At 40.1% G+C, this 23086-nt stretch overlaps 1 protein-coding gene across 5 annotated transcripts in view; it reads right to left on the reverse strand.

Moving 5' to 3' along the window:
- Window positions 1–1131: 1131 nt before the first annotated feature.
- Window positions 1132–23086, reverse strand: part of SIPA1L1 (signal induced proliferation associated 1 like 1) — a 223505-nt gene continuing 201550 nt past the window's right edge. For 4 of the 5 annotated variants that reach the window (XM_076344755.1, XM_076344754.1, XM_076344756.1 and 1 more), the window contains 8 exons: window positions 22173–22612; window positions 15880–16119; window positions 14683–14848; window positions 10394–10637; window positions 7205–7351; window positions 4591–4705; window positions 4011–4092; window positions 1132–3233 (listed from right to left, as the gene is read on the reverse strand). In XM_076344755.1, coding sequence (XP_076200870.1) covers window positions 3090–3233; window positions 4011–4092; window positions 4591–4705; window positions 7205–7351; window positions 10394–10637; window positions 14683–14848; window positions 15880–16119; window positions 22173–22612 — 1578 coding nt within the window. In that variant the 3' untranslated portion in view covers window positions 1132–3089. The remainder of the gene's footprint in view (window positions 3234–4010; window positions 4093–4590; window positions 4706–7204; window positions 7352–10393; window positions 10638–14682; window positions 14849–15879; window positions 16120–22172; window positions 22613–23086) is intronic. The other variant, XM_076344758.1, reaches the window with a different exon arrangement.

Here is a 23086-nt window from a genome sequence, read left to right on the forward strand (position 1 = left end):
TACCTTCGCACTGGAACGTAGACAAGGAATACAAAACTGTTTCCAGGAATATAAAAAAATCACGTTCTTGGGAGAAACGGGTGAAATAGGAAGGCAGCCCCTGTTACCCACACCTCCCACAGCCACCCGCCTTCTGCTTAGGCCAATAACTACTCGGGCTGTGAGGAGATGCCTGCGAGTTAGATCTTGCCCTGATCTAGGCTGACCTAGCAGTGTGCATGGCGGAGCGTGGGAACCTCTGGCGTGAATTCATTACCAATGTGGGCAGGGCAACTCCTTGACCTGCAGGAAACTTTCTGCTTCAACTCAGTTACCAGTATCCAATTACAAATGGTAAGACAACATCTAGTTTTCTTTCCAAGATTTAACCCCTATTTTTTGATCAGGTGTTTCTATTTGCTGTTGCTGCTTCAGAGCTCTCTTGGTCAGGTACTTCACTGCTAGAAAGAGACAGATTTTCTCTCCCCATGTGCCTTCTAAGGATCTATTCAGCGAACCTGGAAGATGCTTTCCTGCAGACCAACCTAGTTCCACATTTTTAAGCTGTGCAGAATGCTGATCCACTGGGCCAAAAAAAGGTCTGTTCAAAACATGTCCAAGGCCATCTCCCAAGTCAAAGGAGGAGATCTGGAAAACAAAAGAACTGGGGTATCTGCCCCCCCCACCTCAACCAACCCTAACACCTAACGTTGTGTGCTCACAGGTTTGGCTCTGGGATGCTGAAAGCTGTGCGTGCCCTTGGGCAGATGTGCCAGGCAAGTTTGGTTTTGACCTAAATTGGCTTCAATTTTTCCAAGTGAGTTCTAAAATCCTGATAAATGATAAAAAAACTACTGCCCTCCTTTACCATATCAGCCTGGTGAAGCTCAGAGTCACTGTTAAAGGTAGCAAAACCTTGTAAACGGGGAAAGAAATTCATTTGTGCAGTAATACAAGTAAAAAGTCAAGGGATGAAGCGCGTGTATACATACCAAGTAATAGCCTCCAAAGGGATAAAAAGTAGAAATCTGATACAGAATGAAACTCTTCTGTTGCTACGCACTGAGAAAAGTGGTACAAGAAGAAAACAGGAAGAAATGGACACTCTGGAAAGTCTTAAACAACAAACCCAACAAAATCGGAAGAAAATGGTTTAGAAGAGCCTTTAAAATGAGTTTTATTGTCAGAATTTTACAAGTAGCCTTCAGTGGCATCATACAAGAAGAACTCTGTTGCAAAACTCTAATAAATAGTCTGCCCCAAGTCCCAAAATATTTTTTGAAATAAAATAAAAACCAAACTTAAAAATAAAAGAGAATAAAAGCAAGACTTCAGGATGCTCAGAGATGTTAGCAATATTTCCCATTTACAAATAATATCAGGCATTATATAAATCTCCTTCATACAAGTCATTAAAAAACCCAAGACATTCTAAACCTTTACAAAAGCACTCCAGAAATAGTTCCAAAGAGATCCATTTCCATGACAAAACATTAGAGAAGAACTCCATGGGGATTAGCATCACAAATGAAGTTTGAGGTTGAAGTGTAGCATGTACTTGTGTGGAGCAAGATTAAAGAGCATGAAAAAGGGATTTGAGAAGAGCGTGGAAGTTTCTGTGACAAGAATATGCCCGATGATTTTAATCTGTGTATTTGAGAATGTGGTAAAGGGAAGGGAGTGGATGCTCTTGAAATTAACCCCCAAATATGCTGCACTTTATGCAAGGCAATATTTATTAAGGTAGTGACTGTATCCTCAGAAGGGAGTAGAAAAGGTTTCTCAGCACACTGCATAGTTGAATGCCTGTGCAGACTGTGGCGCTTAAAAGTCGTATTCTGACACTTAAAAGGTATTTTCTGGAGAGGTAACATGTTGTGGCAAGTTAGCTGTTCCTTCAAAGAACAAGAAATTAAGTTTCCTGGCATGAGGCAGTTTGGGAAACCTCATGCTAGACAGTTTCACTGGGGATTGTGGATTTCAGAGCTCCAATCCTATCCCAGTCCTTTAAAAAACACACTTCTCTAATTCACCCTTACATAGTCCTCTGTCTACCACAGTAAAAGATTTAGAAGACCTCTCGTAATAAAACACAAGTTGAATAAACATTTCTCAAATCTGTTGTGATTTGAGAAGTCCAGAGAAATGGAATGGGAGGGCAGGTGCACAGGGATGGTTTATGTGGCTTTTCATGGAAACAGTTCAGGGGAAAGAAATCTTAATCTCTTTACAACTTCAGCCCAAGTCTTCTGCACATATGCGAGTAACAGATTCCCCTGGAAGGGAAGGGGACTAAATTTAAGCGGTACAGCAACAGTATTCAGTATCTCTCAGCCCGCCTGATACAATACGAACTGCAGCATGCCTAGTTTTGCTGTTCGTAAAGTTACTTGCAGCCATTGTTTCCATGGGAAACAAAGACTACCAGAAATGCTAATGCAATAGATGTGTGGTAATATGCCTCACCCATGGCTCACGTCTCTAGTCTCTCTCCAAACGTTATGATGCTGGTTGTACTGTACCATACACTATGGACACGCGTTCTCTGTAATGTATGGGAAGGTAGCACTAGCAATCAAGCGCAAATTGCTAAGGAGACACCTAAAACATTGCATTACATCCCCTTGTCTGTGGCATACTTCAGAAAACAATGTAAGAAGAGCAGTAAAATAAACATTTCTTTCTAATTTTCTAGATGTCATAATATTTGCCAAAGCTGCAAGGAAAAGCAGATTACCTGAAACAGAGAGAAAAGAGTTAATGGAAACAGAGGCAGATGGAACAGCAAGCCTGATCCAGCCTCCAAATCATTTTGTACATAACAGATAAAGAGACAATGTGCAAAAAATAGACATTCACATTTTAGCAGTTAAACTTTTATTTTACCTTTTTAAAATTATTTACTTTATTTTTTCTACAAAAGGCAGACATTGATTGTTTATCTGCAATTGTTCTGAGTGCGCGCAGAGATGCAAAAAAGGGTTATTGGAGGATGAAGGACAGGGAAGTGCTCTGACTATACTTTCACATGTCATGATTAAGGTGGCATTAAAGCTTAAGTCCCAGTAATAATATTCATAACAGAGAGTTTCCTTCCCCATACACTGTTCTCAGTTCATATCAATTGTGTTGAAAACCCATTCGGTGAATTTCTTCAGTTTCTCGGTTGCATTCTGGGATTCCTCCTGTAACCTCAAGTTGTCTTCCCGCAAATGCTGCACTTCAGCCTGAAGACTGGCCTTGTCCTCTTTTTCCTTAGGCACGAGGAAAAATACAGAACTTAGTGGAAATGTCAGGTCATGCTTCCTACCTATACAGAGAGGCAAGAATCTCTGAAGAGAGCACGAGTCTCGTTCTTTATAAGGATTTTATGTGCAGTAACACATGGTCTTATATCTAAGGGTCAGTTGTGACATTTCACTCCTCGCTTTTTGCTTGAACGAGCAGGATTTCTCTCTATTAAATTCTAATACAGAAGCTGGCTCCCCAAGTGGTGAAATAAAATTGGGCATGCCCTGTTCTGTACGTACAACGTGTATGTACAACTGCTGATGGTTAACTAAATAAGACATAGGAAATATTCCTGCAAATACTTCCCCAGCTAAGAGGCTTTTCATCTGACCACAGCAGATCCTTCTTGGATCAAGCAGGCAGTAACACAATACAGGAAGTTTCCACAGTAGAAATTATACGTTTAGATAATACTGTCAACTTTTCAACATCAGCAGGATATATTTACATGGACTAACTTCAAACGTTTCACAGTGTCACCTGAATTAGGAGTGGAGGTACTCTGAATCACCCTCCTAATTTGAGCAGAGGAATCAGATGCCTACAAATTTAGACACTCCACCCTAGCCTTGCATATATTAGAAGTGTGGCCTGAGAAAAGTAGTAAAGAAATGTCTTTCTCATACAAGGATGAGACTGTCACAGGCTCAGGCACGGCAAAGCAGGATTACACGGTTACTAGCATCACCTATCAGCACTAAATATGTGTCTTACAGATTTTCTGTAGATGAAATGTTTACCTTCCTTAAATCCTCTTGCAACATCTTCAGCAAACCTTCCAGTTGGTCCACTTTAGAGGCGAGAGTTGGAGGAGATTCTTTACTGTTGAAAGCAGGAAACAAGAATAGGTATTGATATGATTTACTATCTTCACATAGGGTAGCTAACAGCCTTGTCTATACCAAGTGGCTTTATGTAGGTATGCACTCAGGTACACTAAGAATTCACAAAATGAACAGAAAGAACCTAACAAAGAGCACATGGAACACATGCAGCACATTGATCAACAGAACAAATTTAACTCATGATTAATTGGGGCCATGCCATCACTTGACTTCTCTCTACTTCTACTCATTATATGTGCCTTGAATTACCATTGCTTTGGACACGTTCATGAACATCTCGGACAAGAAAGAACCTGCAAAAAGGTTCAACTGTACTTACGATTCTTCTGTTTTCACTTCCCACCACCATTTTCTCCATGAGAACTTGTGAAGAGTTCTTCTGTGAAGCCTGGAGATTGCTTCCAAATAAAGACGTTCCTACTCTTTTCCTTGGTTTTTAGCTGAGGAAGCCTGCATATCTGGTGTACTTACTTACCCTGTATAAGGCTTTATCTGTGCAGTAAGCTGGTCCTCAGCCTGATCACTGCTGGAGGCAGCACTCACAGGTCTGTGATTTTCATCAGCAGCAGCAAAGAATGAAGCTCGCTGAACTGAGAAGGCAAACATACAGAGAAAACCAATGGCAGCAGTAACGATTATTTGTTCATGCACAGCACAACAGCTACACTGCAGGATCTCAAAGCAATTTAAAAAGTCTGTCTCAAGCAAGATAAGGTGATGATATGATATACCAATATTGACTGGACAGAAGCAAACTGGCATTGCAAGTGTTTGCAGCAGGTTCTCCACTGTATTGGATTCAACATGCCAGCGCTAGCTCTGGCATAGCACTGCATGCTCCCACAGACCACGCATCACCCTCAGGCTAAGAAGCTCTCCGGGAGGGAGGTGCTAGAGAGTGCAAAGCAGATACCCCAGCAGCGCCCACAGAGTCCACCCAAGGCCAGTTCCAAGAGAGGCAAGAAGCCAAGCTGAAACAACAAACACTGTGCAGAACTTCCTGGGTACAACTGCATGACACTACCTAGTAACTCAGTAACTATATTTAGCTTCCTTCACTCCATAAAGGAACCTTTTATCTTGAGGAAAGAAAAGCTCGCTGTGCACAATTTACATGTGGAAAGTAAAATGACCAATGTAATTTTTCAGAACCCGCAATTTTTTTCTTATGCCTTAGAAAACATTTTCAGATTGAAACGTGAAACCTCTTTCCTGCCTCGTGTCTACACTTTTTTGTCCTGTAACTGCTCAGATGTTTTAACGCATCTCTGAATCATTATCACATGTGGTGTGACTGTAAACTACCGACTGCCCCTACCTCTTGAGTTTCCTAGCACAAACAGTAACATAAACACATTTTAGTTTAATAAATTAACATCTCTCTCCCTCAGCAGCTGCTGGTCTCTCACTGGAAACAGAACAGTATCATCTTTTTCTGCTTGGCAAATTTTTATTCTGAGCTTTCAACACGGCTAAAATTAACGTGCCTTGGTATTTGATGGATTTTTTTCCTGCTCCTTTCTTTTTTCCTTTGAATGAAAATACTGTGTGTTCGTGTAGCTCAGGGATCCAGGCAGTTTTTGTTTCAGCTGTTTGCAGGTATCACTATTTGGAACTTTGGGGGCTTATGCTGAAGACACCAACCAACGATGTAGAAGAGAGGTGTCCAGGATCACAAATCAGAATTTAGGCTGCTTGATACCTGTCAATCCCTACTGGCACCTGGCAGAGACTAGATACTGGGATTATATTGACATCAGACAGCTGTTCCCTCTCCAAGTCAAATCTGAATATATTTTTTACAGTGGTGAGATGAAGGTACCAGCCAACACGTTACCCCAGCTCTTCTTCATCTGAGCTGTTAGTTTTCACCACATTGACTTTGTCTACACTTCTAAAGAGAAACACAAGTGAGTTTGGGGCCTACAAAAGTGAGGGATTCAGGTTAATGAGGGCAGTCAAATAAATCTAACCAAAAAAAGAGGATCTTTTAAACAGAAATTGCCAACCACAGTGAAACGCATTAAAACCTGGGTTTCATCCCTATGTGGTGGTGAAGAAACCATCACTACAAATTCACGTCCTCCTGAGGACTAAGGCTTACTTTGAATATTTTTTCCCAAGACTGCGCAGCAGAAATATGAGACGTGCTGAACCTACAACTCCTATGGCAATAGAGCAGAGCACACATGTACGTCTTGAACACCAGCTTAGACATGCACTGTTTTGATGATGTATATGGCTACTACCAGAGACCAGCCAAGAAAGCAAGTTACTTCACAGCCTTCTCCAACCACGCAGAATAATGTCTAAAAGATTCAGGATCAGTGAAAACACTTTCATGAGGGCGGGACAGCATTTATCCAGACATTAGGAAAAGGCACTTGTTTAATGCACCTAGAAGACTTTTCCATTGGATTATAGTAACTGTAAGGTAAACTCCCTTTGGGTTGAAGTGTATTTAATTTTAAATTCAAATACATCTAGGCAGCTTACAGTTCTCTTCAGTTTACTAAGTGTCAAGGAGACGGAAAGTGCCATAGGATGAAACGACACTTATGTGCAAGTCTGTGTATTCAGAGTATGCAACGAGAAGAATGGCAATGGAAAAATATATACCAACAAGGCATATTTCCCAAATTACCTTGGCAGCGCACTTCAGCTGCGCTACAGAAACTTCTTGCTAGTGCAGTAAGCAAGCAATCATTAGTGTGCTCATGTGCTTTTCCCCTGCTATTTGACTTGACTTTTGCACTTTCATGCCAGATGTCTTTTCCACCCTAGCTGTGATGTCTGCAACTGCTCTACATGAAGTGAAAAGTAGCCAGTTTCACAGAGATTTGGCCAAGCTGTAGCACAGAGGGATTCCAGTATGAAGAAATGGTATCTGAGTATTACATAGAAAGTTTTAGGCTGTTAAGACTTGAGTTGCTATTTTAAATGAGCTTAAGCTTCAGACTAAGTAGAAACGGTAACAACCACAAAAGCAAGACTCAAGATTAAATAAAAACAACAACAAAACAAACCCCACTCCTTAATGAAGCATGCACAAAGACCAGTTTTCTAAGTATTATGTTCTGAAAACTTACCTTCAAAGGCTTTGGCAGCATCTACCAAGTTTGACCAGTCCAGATCAGAGGCAGAATCAGGCAATGGCATAAGACCAGGGTCTGGCATGGGCTGCCGTCTTTGCTCCTGGATATCTGTGAGGGAGCTGTCTGAGGCAGAAAACTCTCCTAGAGTAATGCAGAACAAATTATAAACTTCATAATAAAACCCCCAAATTCCCTTCTTAATACTAATGCATCCCTATTTTTAAGTTTTCTGGGATAGCACTTTTGGAACCAGAACCCAGTACAATGTTTGATCAACTGTAGTTGACCAGACACAGCATGTTACAAGCCAGTGTTTAGAAGACAGTGCTTCTCACCAGGACATTCAGCTGCTTTCTAACCTGCCTGAATCTTTGCAGGTTAGCACTTCAAAAGCCAATCTCTGCCTCCCCCCAGCACTGGGGCTGGGGGCAGTACTCTTCTACCCAATGATTCCTGCCTCTGCACAAGCTGAAGATACTTTGGGGGCCTCTGCAGCTTGCTGGGCTTCTACACTCCCTGGCACCTATTCGCTCCTGTAAAAATACAAAATTGTGGGTTTTTTTCCTCCTCTCTTTACAATCTTGTAAACCAATGGGATCAGACTTAGGCCTACCAAGATGAATCAGAACAAGAAAACCCTTAAAATGACTTCCAAAGCACTGCACATCTCTCAGCAGTTTAGTGAAACCTCTTCATCTTTACTGAAAAATACCCACACCCACCCATACATTGGTACATGGCCCGCTATGGAAAAAACATTGGCAAGCTTGAAAGAAGGATATAAAGTCCCTGTAATTTTTGTGCAAACTGGTGCCTAGCAAAGTGAAACACTTGAATTATTGCCACTAATTAGGGAAAGACCAAACTGTGAACCAACAATTATCTACTTTATTTCAGTTTACTGGCTGCACAATCAAAAAACGTGCAATGCCTGGTCAGTCAGCACATGTATAAGCTCAGAAGCAGCAACAACCTGCTTCCTCATGCCCTCTGTTGGGGCGTAAAGAAAGTTTTGAAAAATTTGTAGGCGGTATTAGAAGCACCAGAGATGTAGGGGCCAGAAGATGGATTGGGCGCCTGGGAGGAAGCTGCAGAGAAGAAGGGTATAGTGAAGAATCCATTTGGACCAGAGTGAACAGAAAGACAGCGTGGTGGGCAGGACACAAGCCCATTGGAAGACAAATGCCACCAGCTGTGTTGCTTATTTTTGCCTGATTTTTTTTTTTTATAGTCTAATAACTATATAACTTCAGTAACTAAAATAACTTTCTAATAACTTTAGCTAAATAATATTGCTGCCTGGGAAACAATGACTGGAAAAGCTACACTGCATTCACTTCTCTGCTCAAAAATCTTGAATTTTTTTTTTTTTTTGCCTGTATGCGTGTTTACTTTTTATAGCTCAATATTAACACTGAGGATTCTTGTATTATCTCCCCAAAAGAGGTCAGTTATTTGGGAAGTTCTTAACAGGAAAGTATTTACAATTAGTGAAAAGATACACAGAATTAGAAGACAAAACTAACCATTTGAAAAATTACCTGTTTTAAAAGTGTGAGTTGGATTGTTAATTAAGACAGATGAGTAAATAAGAGTATTTTTAGCTCATTGTTTTCCCTCTTCAAAACAAATGAAGGTGCTCTGGAATAGCTGTTCTTTGTTATCAAGATCATTGAATTACAAGAATTTTGAATAGCTGGAAGCCAACAAATACCTGTGGTATCAAATATCCAGCTCTATTTAATCCTTCTATCAGCAAAGGCAATTGTGGGGGGGAGACAATTTGTGTGTCACTTAAATAGCTGGTTCTTTTATCATGCAGGCCTACATTTTACAGAAAATGGAAAATCTTGTTTTGTTGACAAATGTAGAAAAGCTTATGTGCTCGGAGGAGCAATCGGTTTGGTGTGGAAGAGAACGTGACAGTGAAAGAAGGTTTTGTGGTTTTCTGTTTGGACAATACAGGCATCTAAATGAAAAGAGACCAAGCTGCTGCTTTCCATTTCTACTCAGATGGCATCATTAATCTTGTGACCCCAAGCCCTCAGAAGCCAAATCCGCTAGCCAGTTACAAGTGTAACCAAGTCTGCAAAGTTATTTTTGTGCATATAAAAAGCAGAAGTGAAGAGAGCTCAGTTTCCTAACTCTTATGCAAGAAAGATGTTATACAGAAACAACAGCCCGTGCAAATGTCAGGTTCAACACTGAAAACTGATGCCTGGTGATCACAGACAGATGAAAAAAATTTAAAATAGATTTCTTCAGCAGCCTTCACTGTCAAATGTATCTTAAGTATCTAAATACAGACCGTGCTTAGGGCCCACTATAGTGAGTTGGATCTATTGATAGCCTTGCGTTTTCCTCTTGAAACATACTAAAACATGAATAAATTAGAGCAGATAGGTACTTCTTCAGAAAACGTTGCAGAATCCTACACTGGAAGATCTAGCTCTATTTCTGGAAAACACATTTAGTACACATTTAGTTATGAGGTACAGCAGGAACCTGTGAAAATTCCCTTTCTCACCAACTGAGACATTCACATGCAGCAACACACAACCTATCAGATAATCCTACTGAGACTTTTCAGTAAACTAATGGGGGAAAGCCGAGTGCCTTCTTGACAGCAGTTTACCAAGTAACTACTTCTTGTTAGCTGTTGATGTGTGACTAAAATTAAGTAACTCAAGTCCTGTAAAATGAATAGGGTAAGGGAGTGAATTTAAAACCAGTTGCTGCAATAAAAGCTGTATCTGGTGTAGTTGTACATCCAAATGTCCGCCTTCATATCATTATTTTCCTAATAGTATTTTGTCCCCATAATCCCACACTAAAGGAACTGACACCTGATGTTATCACTGGTGGATAACCAGGCATACGTTATTTGCCCATTGGTCCAATTGGTCCAGATGACTCCTGGAAGAAATGGTGAAAACTTCGAACTGATGAGGCAAATTTTTGTGCTCCCTCCACAAGGTAACTGCATGACCAGTCATGCAGCCTTATACACACTGAAGTGGGGGGGGAATTTCCATCCTATTTTATACTTTCAGGCATGTGACTTGACTCTTCTCATTTTAGCAAAATCAAGATGGAAGTACTAATTGCTGCAACAAACATTTTTCCCTTAACATGATTCACAAAGGATTCCTCTGAAAGTAGAAAAATGGGAAATACACTTACCATGTAGTGATTTCATTCCCAAAGTATATGATGGTCTCCGTAATGGCAGTGACTTTGGGAGAGAAGGGTACGTGCTGGTGAACAGGACATCATTTGGCATGGCTTGGTCCAAGAGCGAGGCCCGCGAGGTGAAGAAGTGGTCCCTTTGACCACTGTAAATACTCTCATCTGACAAAGTCCTTTGCAAGGCACGCCTTGTGGTAGGAGTGCTGGGAAAGGGAGACTGACAGGACAGAGTGTGTGACTATAACATTCATAAAAACAAATAAAAAGAAATGAGAAAAAAAGAATAAACTTTTGAAGTCTATGTTGAAATAGTTTTTAAAAACTTTTTTTTTTAAATAAGAAAGCAGGTGTTAACATAGTATTTTTTCAGAGTGGATAGGAAAAAGAACTAAAGGAATCTGCTTTGAAAGCTATTATAACTAGATAATGTATATAGGTCTTTTTTAGCCAATCTCACATTCTACCTTTTAAATACCTTTCAAACTTCTCCTGAAGTGGAAATCTCAGGCAGCCCTCACGGATTCTAGAGCTGACATGTAGCAGAGATAATGTTTACAGAAACAGACTGAACACTGCATAAACCAGAGTTCTCCCTCGTGCCTGGGGGAGGCTGCCTTCCTGCAGGCAGAGCACCAGCAAATGCCAACTAATTAAAAGTCTCGTATTACTGAACAACTAGGAACGCCCACCACCGCTTCGATTCTTCAGAAGGATTTGAATAAAAATTAAATAATTTTAGTAGTCCCATAAGTAAGACAACTTGTGTCTTACCCCCACCATCATCCCAGCTTTCCCCATGCTCCACATCGGAGAAAGCAATGCTGTGGTTAGCCTGGAGTTACGTACTCTCTGGCCAGTGCCAGTGAGCTGCTATCAAAGAATGCATAACCATTCCCATCAGCAGAGACACTGATTTTCATGAAACCTGTAGCAATCTAACTATCTCTAAGACATAACATTTCTTTACGGTTTGGTTGAAATTTGGTCCAAAGGCTTTCATGGAGAAATGGCAAACAGAAAGGAAGCCCTCACCACCCTCATTTGCTCTGTAAGCAAGTTTAAACAAAAAAGGAGATAATATGATTTCCAGAAAAAGTGCTTAAACATTATAAAGAGTTGCTCATTTGCACAGAAAAATAGTTAACTCGTCTCACAAAAAGGAAAAGAATATTTAAACAGACGGTACTCTATTCCTGTGATCAAAATCCCACACTACAAGGTGGGAGAAGAGTGTGGAGGAGGGACTATTGGTACTGTAGTACCAATGGAAGACAATCTGCCAGAATTTTTTTTCCCCAAAACATTGTGAATTCCAGTATTAAAAGACTGCTTCAGGTTTTGCTTTTACGTATTAAGGATCACAAACAATTAAGATTACTTTCAAAAACCTGCTATCATCAAAAAAACAAGAAAGGAAAGAGAAGCCATGTCCCGTGCCAACTTTCTAGTACGTCAACTTCTCCCTTCTGCATTGCCTCCCTCAGGACATGCCCATCACAGGATGAACCTTGCATATACAGTTAACATTAGAGAAATTACAACTTGTAATACACAGCTGTCACTATGTTACATTGAAGATCAAGCTGCTTTTTTATTCTGAAATTTAAAAGCTCAATCGGCAGGTTCATGTTATGTTCCAGTGAAATCTCCCAGCACTTGTCCTGAAGTGGCAAAGGAAAAGAAAAAGCTGCTAAGTTAAGCAGTGTTTACTCAAGGGGCCTGTAGTTCACTTCGTGTTAAAGAATTAGGAGCTGGAACCACCAGTTAATATCAGACCTTGAGACTAAGAGGTTGCACAGATATGAACATCTGATGGAGTCGAAAGAGTCAATACTGGTAGGAATTGTCTTCTGGTAATAGAGCAGAGGGAAGAGAAAAAGAAGGGTGACTTGTCTGAGAAGATATAATGCGTAAGTAGTAGGTAAGGAGATAAGGAAGGCTGGGAAGATAATAAAAAGATGCAAAAGAAAATCACGACGCAGAACAAATTCTACTAGCAAACAAAGCCTTTGGCAGTCAACAGACAGGAAGGAGGAGGATTTTTGGTCTTTGTGCAGTGAACTGATGAAGGGCATTATCATTCCTGTTATTTTTTTTTTAAACTGTCAAAAAATTTTTATGCTGTAAGAGCAACATTTTTGTAAGATGAAATATAAATCATGCAGTGGGCAGAAATGACAGTTACTTTTAAAATGGAAAAGATTTAATTTATTGGTGTGATAGAATGTTAGTAACTTGCAGAAATTTATCAAAAGTGCAACCTGAGTTAACACACTTGTTACAGTCACCAGGAAATAAAGATCAGGGTAAGAATTGAGTCACTAACCCCAAAGCAAAAAACCAACAAACTTAGCAACATACACACTTTTCATGGTCTTCAGGTCACCTCTTTAAGCAGAACGGAATTTCTTGGAATGAGAACAATGCCCTTGCTCAAAACAACCAACAGGAGATGCTTGCATCGCCCATGTCCCACTCCCCTCAGAACTACCACAAACCTAAGAAAAAGGTATCTTGCCATTGGCAAGGTTTTTTTTTTCCCTCCAGCCTCAAAGGTAACATCTGAAATAATCCATTGTTGTGGTTTAACGTCAGTCAGCAACTGAGCACCACACAGCCGCTCGCTCACTCCTCCCCACCCCCCTGGTGGGATGGGGGAGAGAATCGGAAGAGCAAAAGTGAGAAAACTCATGGGTTGAGATAAAAACAGTTTAATAATTGAAATAAAATAAAATAGTAATAATAATAAAAAAATATACAAAGCAAGTGATGCACAATGCAATTGCTCACCACCCGCCGACCGATGCCCAGCCAGTCCCCAAGCAGCGGCCCCCCCGGCCAGCTTTCCCCAGTTTATGTACTGAGCATGACGTCACATGGTATGGAATGTCCCTTGGGCCAGTTTGGGTCAGCTGTCCTGGCTGTGCCCCCTCCCAGCTTCTTGTGCACCTCCAGCCTTCTCAGTCGGCAGAGCATGGGAAGCTGAAAAGTCCTTGGCTAGTGTAAGCACTACCTAGCAACAACTAAAACATCAGTGTGTTATCAACACTATTCTCATCCTAAATCCAGCACACAGCACTGTACCCGCTACTAGGAAGAAAATTAACTCTATCCCAGCCGTAACCAGGACATCCGTGTACGAAACCTAGCACTTAGAAGTTTTAATATGCCAGTTTAGGTTTTTACAAGCAAAGAAAGAAGTTGCAGCTCTCTCTTCTGCATGGTTGCTGTGGAAACCATTTGGGCTCTAGGTGATGAGCCTGAGCTGTTAAGCACTGACTGTACACAGAGACTGTAGAAATCAAGACATTCTCTTCATGCTCAGTACATAAACTGGGGGAAAGCTGGCCGGGGGGCCACTGCTCGGGGACTGGGTGGGCATCGGTTGGCGGGTGGTGAGCAATTGCATTGTGCATCACTTGCTTTGTATATTCATTATTATTACTATTTTACTTTATTTTATTTCAATTATTAAACTGTTCTTATCTCAACCCACGAGTTTTCTCACTTTTGCTCTTCCGATTCTCTCCCCCATCCCAGCGGGGGGGCGGGGAGGAGTGAGCAAGCGGCTCTGTGGTGCTCAGTTGCCAGCTGGGGTTAAACCACGACAAGTTTCAATACCGTCAACAAGTCACTGTCTAGTGATGCAATCGGAGCAGAAGAATTCAAATGCATAAGACAACGCTACAGGATTTTCCATGAGCCAGCAGTCCTAAACATTCTTTGCAATTTGGTATACTAGTCTCTTTAAATTTCCACACAACTGTAATAATATTGCCGTGACTGTAGTAATGAAACTGTCCCCCAAATGTATTTCTCTAGTAGGTAAGTCTGTGACAAACAGATGACTTTCTGTCCATGATGAGAATTCAGGGAATGCCTTGCATTTTATTCTCCTGTTATGGGTGAGAATAAAAAAGATCCTATCTGAGAAACTCTTGAGTCCAATGCAAAGTCCAACTGAGTAAGCTCTGTATGAATGAACGCTTCAGCTTTGACTGCTTTGAAAGCACTCAGCATTTTCTACACAGAAATCTTAAAGCTTCACAGCCTTCATCCTCCTCCAAATTGTGATGTGTTTGCTGTATGAGTTGATGTGCCTAGGCAGCAATGAACTCAATCATCAAATTCTTATAAAGCCTAACTTTACACATTTCTATTTTGTAACAACTGAACTATGACTTGGATCGGAAGAGGACCTGTGCATTGCTCTTCAGGTATTCTCAGATTTCACTTAACTGTGACAAGAGATAGGCAGATGACAGACTCTCTCTTTAACATACCTTAAAATTCTTCTGGGATTCAGGTGTTGGGCTATCAAGATCTATCAATTTCTTCAGCTCTTCTTCAACGGTGGACTTGGATGCTTGTTTTGGTGATGCTCGCAGATCTCTCGCTGAAGCACGCAGCCGAGGGTGGGCCATTTCATTGCCATCGCTCTGGTGACGTCTTAAATGAAAGGAACAGACACATTCAGGTCTCAAAGCCCTGGGGCAGGAGGCATGAATGAAACAAGAATTATAGCACCCTCAAGATTTTCAAAGAAAAAACCTAGGTAGGGGGCACAGAGGAGGGAAGGAGTTTCACTAATACAGCAGAGCCTCATCTTAACGAATACCTGCTGAAGCAATAAACTTGTTAAAAAAATCAACTAGCAATACAGTCAAAGGTTATCATAATACATTTTCCCAATAAGGGACTGAATCTATTAAAATAACGTGTATTCTGTACAAAACTAAAAATTATAAATGTCTTAAATGAGCTCAGAAGCAGCAAATCACTAAGTTTCTTTCCTCTTTTAACTGGCTTTTTATAATGGTGTTTTCACAAATTTTCACCATCTCCTTTTGACAGCCAGTTATCAGCATCATCTAGGGATACTGTGCTTGACCCAATATAAGGAATCACTTGCTTTCCAAGTCATGCTAGACTTAAAGGGACAATATTTTCAGTAATAAGTTGTTTCTCAATTTCTCTTCCCAGAGATGGTTGCATATTGTAACAGAGAGAGATCTTGGCTTGCTTTAAGCCAGTTAGACTGGATACCGGCAGCAACCTTAACAAGGCAACATGGAGTGCCACAGAGCTAATGCATAGCATGCACGGTACTACTACATGGCTTAAGGAAGAACTCAGGCTCTATGTTAAGAGGATTTTTAGTATTTGCTCAAATAGGATTTTTGAGTCACCTTTAAGAAGGCCCAAGGAAAGATAAGCTTTAATAGGACTGAAATCCATACAGCTCTCTAAAAATTATATAAAAAAAAATCTTTTACAACTGAACAGTGAATTAGATTAGCCAACTGTCAAATATTTAAGCCTAACTGCAGAACTCTAGATTAGAGATCAAGTTCTACAGAAGACTAAGCATTCTATTAAATAGTCCTGAGCTCTTCTACACAGAGAAGTGTCACAGATCTCAATGCTTCTTTACAATTAAAGTAAATAACCAAACAAGAGAACAAAAAAAACAGTCTTACTTTCTTGAATCCATAAACCCCACTGAGTTTATTGTCCCTTCTGGCTTTTTCCATCCAATCAGATACTTGCTAGTAGCACCCTGACGAGGGTAGAAAGTCCTAGGACCAGATGAGGAGGAAGAGGAAGAGGAGAAAGAAGGTGCGAGCTGGGGAGAAGTAGCAGAATGAAGCTCTTCTTTAGGTGAGCTTCTGGCACTGGTAAAAACAACCGGGCTGGCAGAGTGTCGTGAGCTCATGGTACTAGGAAAAAAACATAATAAAGACAAAATTTGCCTCAAATGTGTATATATGCACCTTGTTTAACTATTTTTAAAGCAGAACTCTGGGCACAAGATGTTACTCTTATCAATAGTGGGTAGAATAGCAAAATCAGTTTGCTCTTCTTAAGAGCCTTCCACCAATGTTTCATTAAAAACATCTCACCTAGTAATGAAAAATTTTGTAAGCAACCTCTAAGGATGCAATATACCACCCTCCCCTCATTCCCCTTCACAAATGGGAAATCTAGGGTTCACGGTCATTAGGCAGCTTAAAAGTAATACAAGAGATTGTAGCTGAACTAGCAAAAAAGAACCGAAGTCCAATTTCTTGCTGGAATTCCTGGCTGAGGAAGAAAACATATTTTGAAGGAACTTAAGCAACAGGAAACATTTCTTTAAGACCCCACAACAAACCAAAAGAAGAAACCCATACATCTTTCAAAAGAGGGCTTCCTGGATTTTGCCTGAAAAGCAGTTACCATTTGCAAAAAAAGACTCTTAAACTGAGAAGTTTGAGCAGGTCTCTAACATATATCACAGTTCGTCTAGACAGAAAAAAAGAGTTGGGATGACCAACTGCAGCTTATTGTTGGAAGAAGGAGGGGGGCTTTAGACAGGAGCTACTCTTTCGATATGCTGATATTCAGATCTGATGCAACTTGCATTATATCAGGAGCACTAGGGCTTAAGGCAGTATTTACTATAACAACCTTAAAAGGTCAGGCATTTCTAAGTACAGTTACAGGAAAACTTTGTGTACAACCTTAGTACTGAAACAGCATTATGTATTTGGAGACCAGTTTTCTATCAGCTCTCTACACAACTTAGCCACATTTTCATCCCTGTATCCAACACTGCAAGGAAGGAATTTGAAACAGATGGCCCCATGGTAAAGAACAGTTTCTGACTGAGAAATAAAAATTAGCTGGAAGACTGAATAAAGTCCCTGAATAATATCTTAGTTCTTAGCTTAATAGAAAATTCTTCACCACTCTTTTCATATCTTGATAAAACAATGCATTTTCACATCTCTCTCTCTTACTGAAACAGAAAAAAGAATTTAAGGTTAAATGTATGTTGCCACCTGGGAAAATAATCTCACCTACATTTAGCCTTAGAGAAGTCAGTTATCTAATCTATGCCACTTGTCTGGCTCCTGCTGTAGTCAATGGAAAAATACCCTTAGGAGGCAATTCTCCTCATCTTAAATTAGATGTCTCAGACAAGGAGAATTAATGCTGTGGAGTTTCTCCATTGACAACAGATGGAGTCTAAAAAAATCGCCTTCAACTATGTTTCATTTTCATATGGCTCAAGTTAAGCACCACGAGTCCCAACAGCTAACTGCTGTGGATTTAATGAGGAGTCTGAGTGGACTGTAGTCTTCCCACCTTCCCACCAAAGAGCACTGGCTGCTGCAGCCCATGTTTCCATCTAATGTATATGGGGATGGCTGTGAAGTCCCTCACACCAGGGGAAAGATGCATCTCCCCATATGTATGCAAGTCAAATGACAATAATACAAATTTTATATTACAGAGTTGTGGTTTTTTTTGTTTTCCTTCCCTTTGTCTGTACATTTGAAAGGCCTTTACAAAAGATGGCAGATTGGGAAAACATAGGAAGAGATCTTCCTGTCCATCAAGCTCGCATATTTGGCGCTGCACATCACAACCTTTGTATTTGTAACAGGTATAAGTAAACATAATTTATAGCAAGAAAGTAGAGAAAAATAAGAGCTAGGGGGAGAGGCACTAAATTTCTCTTCATTCCCCCTTCTCTATTCTTTTTCAATACTGAAAGAAAACTCCTACACATGCTGAGTAAACCAGCCCACCTGTGAGGCACTACCACCGCAAAATTAAACCACCAAGATTTGTGGAAGATGCACATCATCAAAGAAAATGTACGGGCTTTTTTTTTTTTTTTTTTTTCATTTTTACTCCCTTCTAAATACACTCAAGGAGTGGAGAAGTCTTCTGCGATGTGATCAGAACTTCCCCTTTCCTACACTGAAGCAGAATTCTTTAATCCACCAGGTAGTTCTCAAGGAAGTGCTAGTTGCGAGAAAACGTTTCTTGATAAAAACCAGTAACAACTCCTAGATAGGCTGGTAGTGTTGATCCTTAATATTACTAGGCAAAGAGGGCAAAAAATGATGTTCAGTATGCTCTACATAAAATTATATATAAAATGCCTATGTATATATAATAAGTTATTATAATATTTTATTATATATCATATTGTATATACACATTGTGTATTTTAAGTATTATTACTTTAATATTTATTATAATATGTATCATATCATAGATGCCAAGAGCAGCCTGGCAAATAAGCAAGAAAATTAGCATACAGTTTAAAATACACTTTAAAGAAAAGTGTATTGCGTATTTTGAGCTGTGTTTTTACAATATAGTATTTTGGGAGGATATTCTGCTTCAGGAACTATGTACAGAACTGTGGATATGACTGAAGCTTTTCACCCTACAAGTAAACACAAGCAGGTCGATAGGATACTGACAGATAAAGAGACGCACTTGTTAATTGAGAGCATTTTTGGAGAGCAAAAGGTTTTTGGGTAAACTTTAGAAAAACTAAATTGGAGATGGAGCACTATGGTAGTGATAGGAAGTTATCAGAGTATTCAACACCAAGAAGCATGCACAGGATTCCTCATACTGTAACAGACACCTGGAACAGCTTGATTATATCTGGAAGAAATTCAGTCCTCATATTCTCAGGACACAGAGATAGCCACTGTTGGTCCCCCACCTCCCACCTCAATTATTGAGATATCAAGAATTAAATTAAGGAAAAATTCAAATACTACATGACAATCTGCAGGAAGTGCAGGTGAGCCGTTCATAAAAGTATTCTACAATCATTAAATAATATTTTAAGTATCTTAAAATTATTAGAAGTAATGAAAAGATGCTCAATTAGAAATAGCCATGATTTTCCTTTTAGTTTTAGTAAGAGGACTGTAAGAAACCACAGAGTTTAGGTGGAAATGAAAGTTTGATTTTATTTTTTTTCCTTGGGAATTCATGCCATCAGCACATATGGCTTCATTTAATGACATTCAACTACAATGACTCTGTATAATTACTGGCCTACATAATGCAATTCTCCTGGGATGCTATGAGAAATCTGCACAATCATCAGGAAGGACTTTGGGAATGGGAGTGGAGAAGAAAAATAAAACCCAGCCAGAAGCTCTGCTGTAAAAGTTAATCACTATAATTTACATTTTGCCACCAATTCTCAGGTACAAGTTCTTTTATGCACCATCAAATGATCCGAACACTAATTATCGCTCCTGTCTTCTACAGACACAAACACTCTAATTTGTGGTTATTTTCTTTTCTTTTGTCACCGAGTTCTTTTTAGGGCCAAATTCCTTTTCTTCTTGCTCAAAAACCCAACTCTAAAGATGTTACAGACATTCTGGCATCCACAGGCAAAAGGTAAAAAAGTGAGAAGCAACAAAGGATAACAATTTAGAAACTGATAGAGAAACACACCAATTAAGCTGTTCATTTCTCACGAGAAGTAGCCTGTTCAGAATCATCCTTTAGTCTCCCCTCCTTCACCTCCTTGGGGCAGGCAGCTGTGGTTACATTTTGGAAGCGCCAAGTTAACAAGCCTCCAGCTCCAAGCTGTTGTGCCTCCACAGAACGAGCTATGGGAGAGTTGGGAGCAAACAGCTGGACCTAGGGTCTCCTCAGGTCAGCACTGCTGTTCAGTGTGCAACCACCAACTGAGGACGCCATGAGAAATAAAATGAAATCTTTTTAGCCCAGAGTGTGCCTTTGCTTTACTGTGAGGCAAACGCATGTTCTAGTCTTCAAAAATAAGAAACAACAAAGAAGGAACACAAGCCAGTCTGTTTTTTCTCCACCAAAATAAATGGTGCGGGTGCAAGGATTGCAGTATTTCTCAAATATCATACCCCATGTGTTCTACAAATTGCTACTACTCCTCTTTGCAAAGAGCTGCATTTTTAACATCTGATTTTTAAATGAAACTGGAAAAAAATCCCAACTGTTTTCTTTAGCATAAAGCCTAGGGAACCTTTATCTGGAAATTTCAGTAACAGCCCCAAAAAACGACATAGAGAATCATTTCAGTATCATCAGATCATGTAAATTACATGATCAGAGAAAGATCACGTAAATGAATCCAAATCAACCAGAGAAAATACCATGTTTGGAGACACAATGCTATCATATAATAAATAAATAATGAGACAACATCCTAGCTGTTGCAATCGAGTTGCAAAGTATATCCATGGAAGACTAAGATGAGAGCTGTCAGGGTATGCCTGCCCTGTGAAGACATGTTTTCTTTCTATTACATTTTCTCAGCTTCTCTACTGAACTAACCCTATTTGGTGCTCAGAGAGGAGGAAACCAGAACCTCAGATGTACAAAGATGCCATTCCCACCAGGCACACCTTTACAATAAAGCTTCCAAGAGCTACATATAAGTTTTCCAGGGTTGAGTCGCTTCTGAAAAAGTCCTTCCAAGTGGAAATGCTACTGACAACTTTATTACAATCAGCATTTTGTATAAGGATCTCACGTTTAGTGCTACTGCTAGCTACATTCAGGCAAGTACCACAGGGCACATCGTAAATTCTAATGAATGTTTAAAAAAATGCATATAAACATGCTTGTCTTAAAATAAAAGGGATAAAACTGTAGATGATCGCCATATATATTTTTACCTTCAAGAAAGGGGCACATGCTAACATTGCCCAAAATCTAAGTAAATCCCTCTGCATAGCGTTTTCTACAGACTCGCTCAAGTCCTTCATGCACGCATAGCTACTAGAAACACCAGTCTCCAAGATATGGGTGGGATTTATACCGACTATGAGCTTTAGGGCCAAAAATGGCCAACCAAGAGAGGCAGAAAACCAGAGCGGGACCACCATTAATAGATTACTTAGTCAAAATTACCATGACAAAGTACATGGAGACCATCCACTGCATTACAGTCTCTGTGACAACCCCTATTTGCAGCTACTGTATGAGGAGTTGTTAAACTGTCTGATAAACATCTAGCCTTGCATAAACGTAGCTTTGCTCAAAACAATTAGCAAACATTGCTTCAGACTTCCAGCCTGTAGATATTTTAGCTGCACACTCAAAACAGATGTGCCTTAAGAATAAAAATGCAACAGTTAGGCTCCGCAAGGCCAACAAACTACGGTGATCACACATCTTCCTTGAAAGAGCTGTTTTTTTTTTCTTGTTGCTAGTATGATACAGTACGAGTACTTTTCAAAAAGTGCACTGAATACTTCTTGGGAAATGAGTTAGGAAAATGGTCTAAAATATTTTCTGCCTTTAGCAGCTCTGATTAACTTGTAAAGTGGGTATCTTCCATCTGAGGTGTTCAAGCACATTATACATGTACTTGATATTGCCAATTTTACAAGTGGTAAAACTGAGGGAGAGAGGGAAGGTGACTGTAATGTGTCATACCCACAAGTTTGCAGCAGAATGAGATTAAAATCTGCATGCTAGCACTCCCAAGCAACTTGCTCTCAGTCTTGATCATACTGACTGCAAGCAGATTTCTAACAAAAAGACTGGGGAAAAAATGCAAAATAACTGAAATGCATACTTGCAAGACTAAAAAAGAACCTCATATTAAACACACATTAAATATTATGTGCATTAATAAAATGGACTGATCTCCTTTCTGATCCACATATGAACTGCAGTTCTTGCAAGATATTCCTCATAAACACATCAGACACGTGTCTGTCTTACATTAATTTAGTAGCAGCAGTATGGAATATGCTCTCAAAGACATTCTTTAGCGTTATAAGCAGTAGCAGTAGCGAAGACTAAAGGTGGTCTTATTTTCAAGCATTCTGCACAGCGAGATCTTTCAAAACACTGGTTAACGTAAGTAGAAACCCTCTCTTCAACATCCACTTCTCACTTTTGATAGGCTAGAGAGCAAGCATGGGAAAATGAGCGTGGAGGGGTCAATCTCATAAGAGGTGAAACTTACCTTGTATGTGAGACAGCATCACTAAGACTGTAAGCACTGTTCTCCCTTGTTAGAGGATTGGAGGCTGGCTGACTCTTGCTGTGAATATCCAGGCTCAGTGAAGACTCGGTCTTTCGGTCTATGTGGCTCTCTTTTTCCAATGTCCTGTCTGCAATGGAGACCACTTCGCTGGAGCTATGCCACAGCGGTGCCACTTTCTCCTTTGTTAGCCCTGTACGGGGAGATGTTGCTGCTCCCAGGGAGGCAGTGCTGCCATGACTAGGTCCGTAGGAAGTGGTATCTATGCCACTATCAGCTGAAGTCCCTTGAAGGTAGTTATAGCTGTTCAGCTCTGATTCGGTGCGCTCTCCACTGTCATACCATTTCTCATCACTGTGAGCACTGGAGGCATTGCTGGAGAGAGTATTGCTGCTGGAATGGCTGGAGTAGTGGCTGTCAGACTACAGAAGAAACAACAATCCAAAAAAACCCCACACTGGTAGGTTTATTTCAGAATTATGGCAATAAAGAGGAGGAGGAGGAAATAAACGATTACAAAAGTCACCACTGCACAATAGGAGCTCTTCTACCTTGAGGTATTGGACAGAGACTAATAAACGCTAAAAATTTCATTCCAACACAATGCATGTGCTCTGTTCTGGGTGCACATAAAAAGCTTCCATATGGATTTGGAAGCCATGCCTTAACTATTCAGGGAAAGCCAGAGTTGTTTGTATTGTCCCAAAATACTTTACACTGTTTCCTTTCAAGCGCAGTTCTGCTCAGCCCAGTCCAATGAAATTGGCTGAGCTGCGTAGACTTTGACTTGGTTTATAACTACTATAATTAAAAATATTCTAATTTTAAGATGCCAGTGTTTTAGAACATGAAACATAACTAATCCACAGAAAGTGCACATTATTTTAATAATCCAA

Source organism: Aptenodytes patagonicus, chromosome 7, assembly GCF_965638725.1.
Source record: "Aptenodytes patagonicus chromosome 7, bAptPat1.pri.cur, whole genome shotgun sequence".
Taxonomy (NCBI): Eukaryota; Metazoa; Chordata; class Aves; order Sphenisciformes; family Spheniscidae; genus Aptenodytes; species Aptenodytes patagonicus.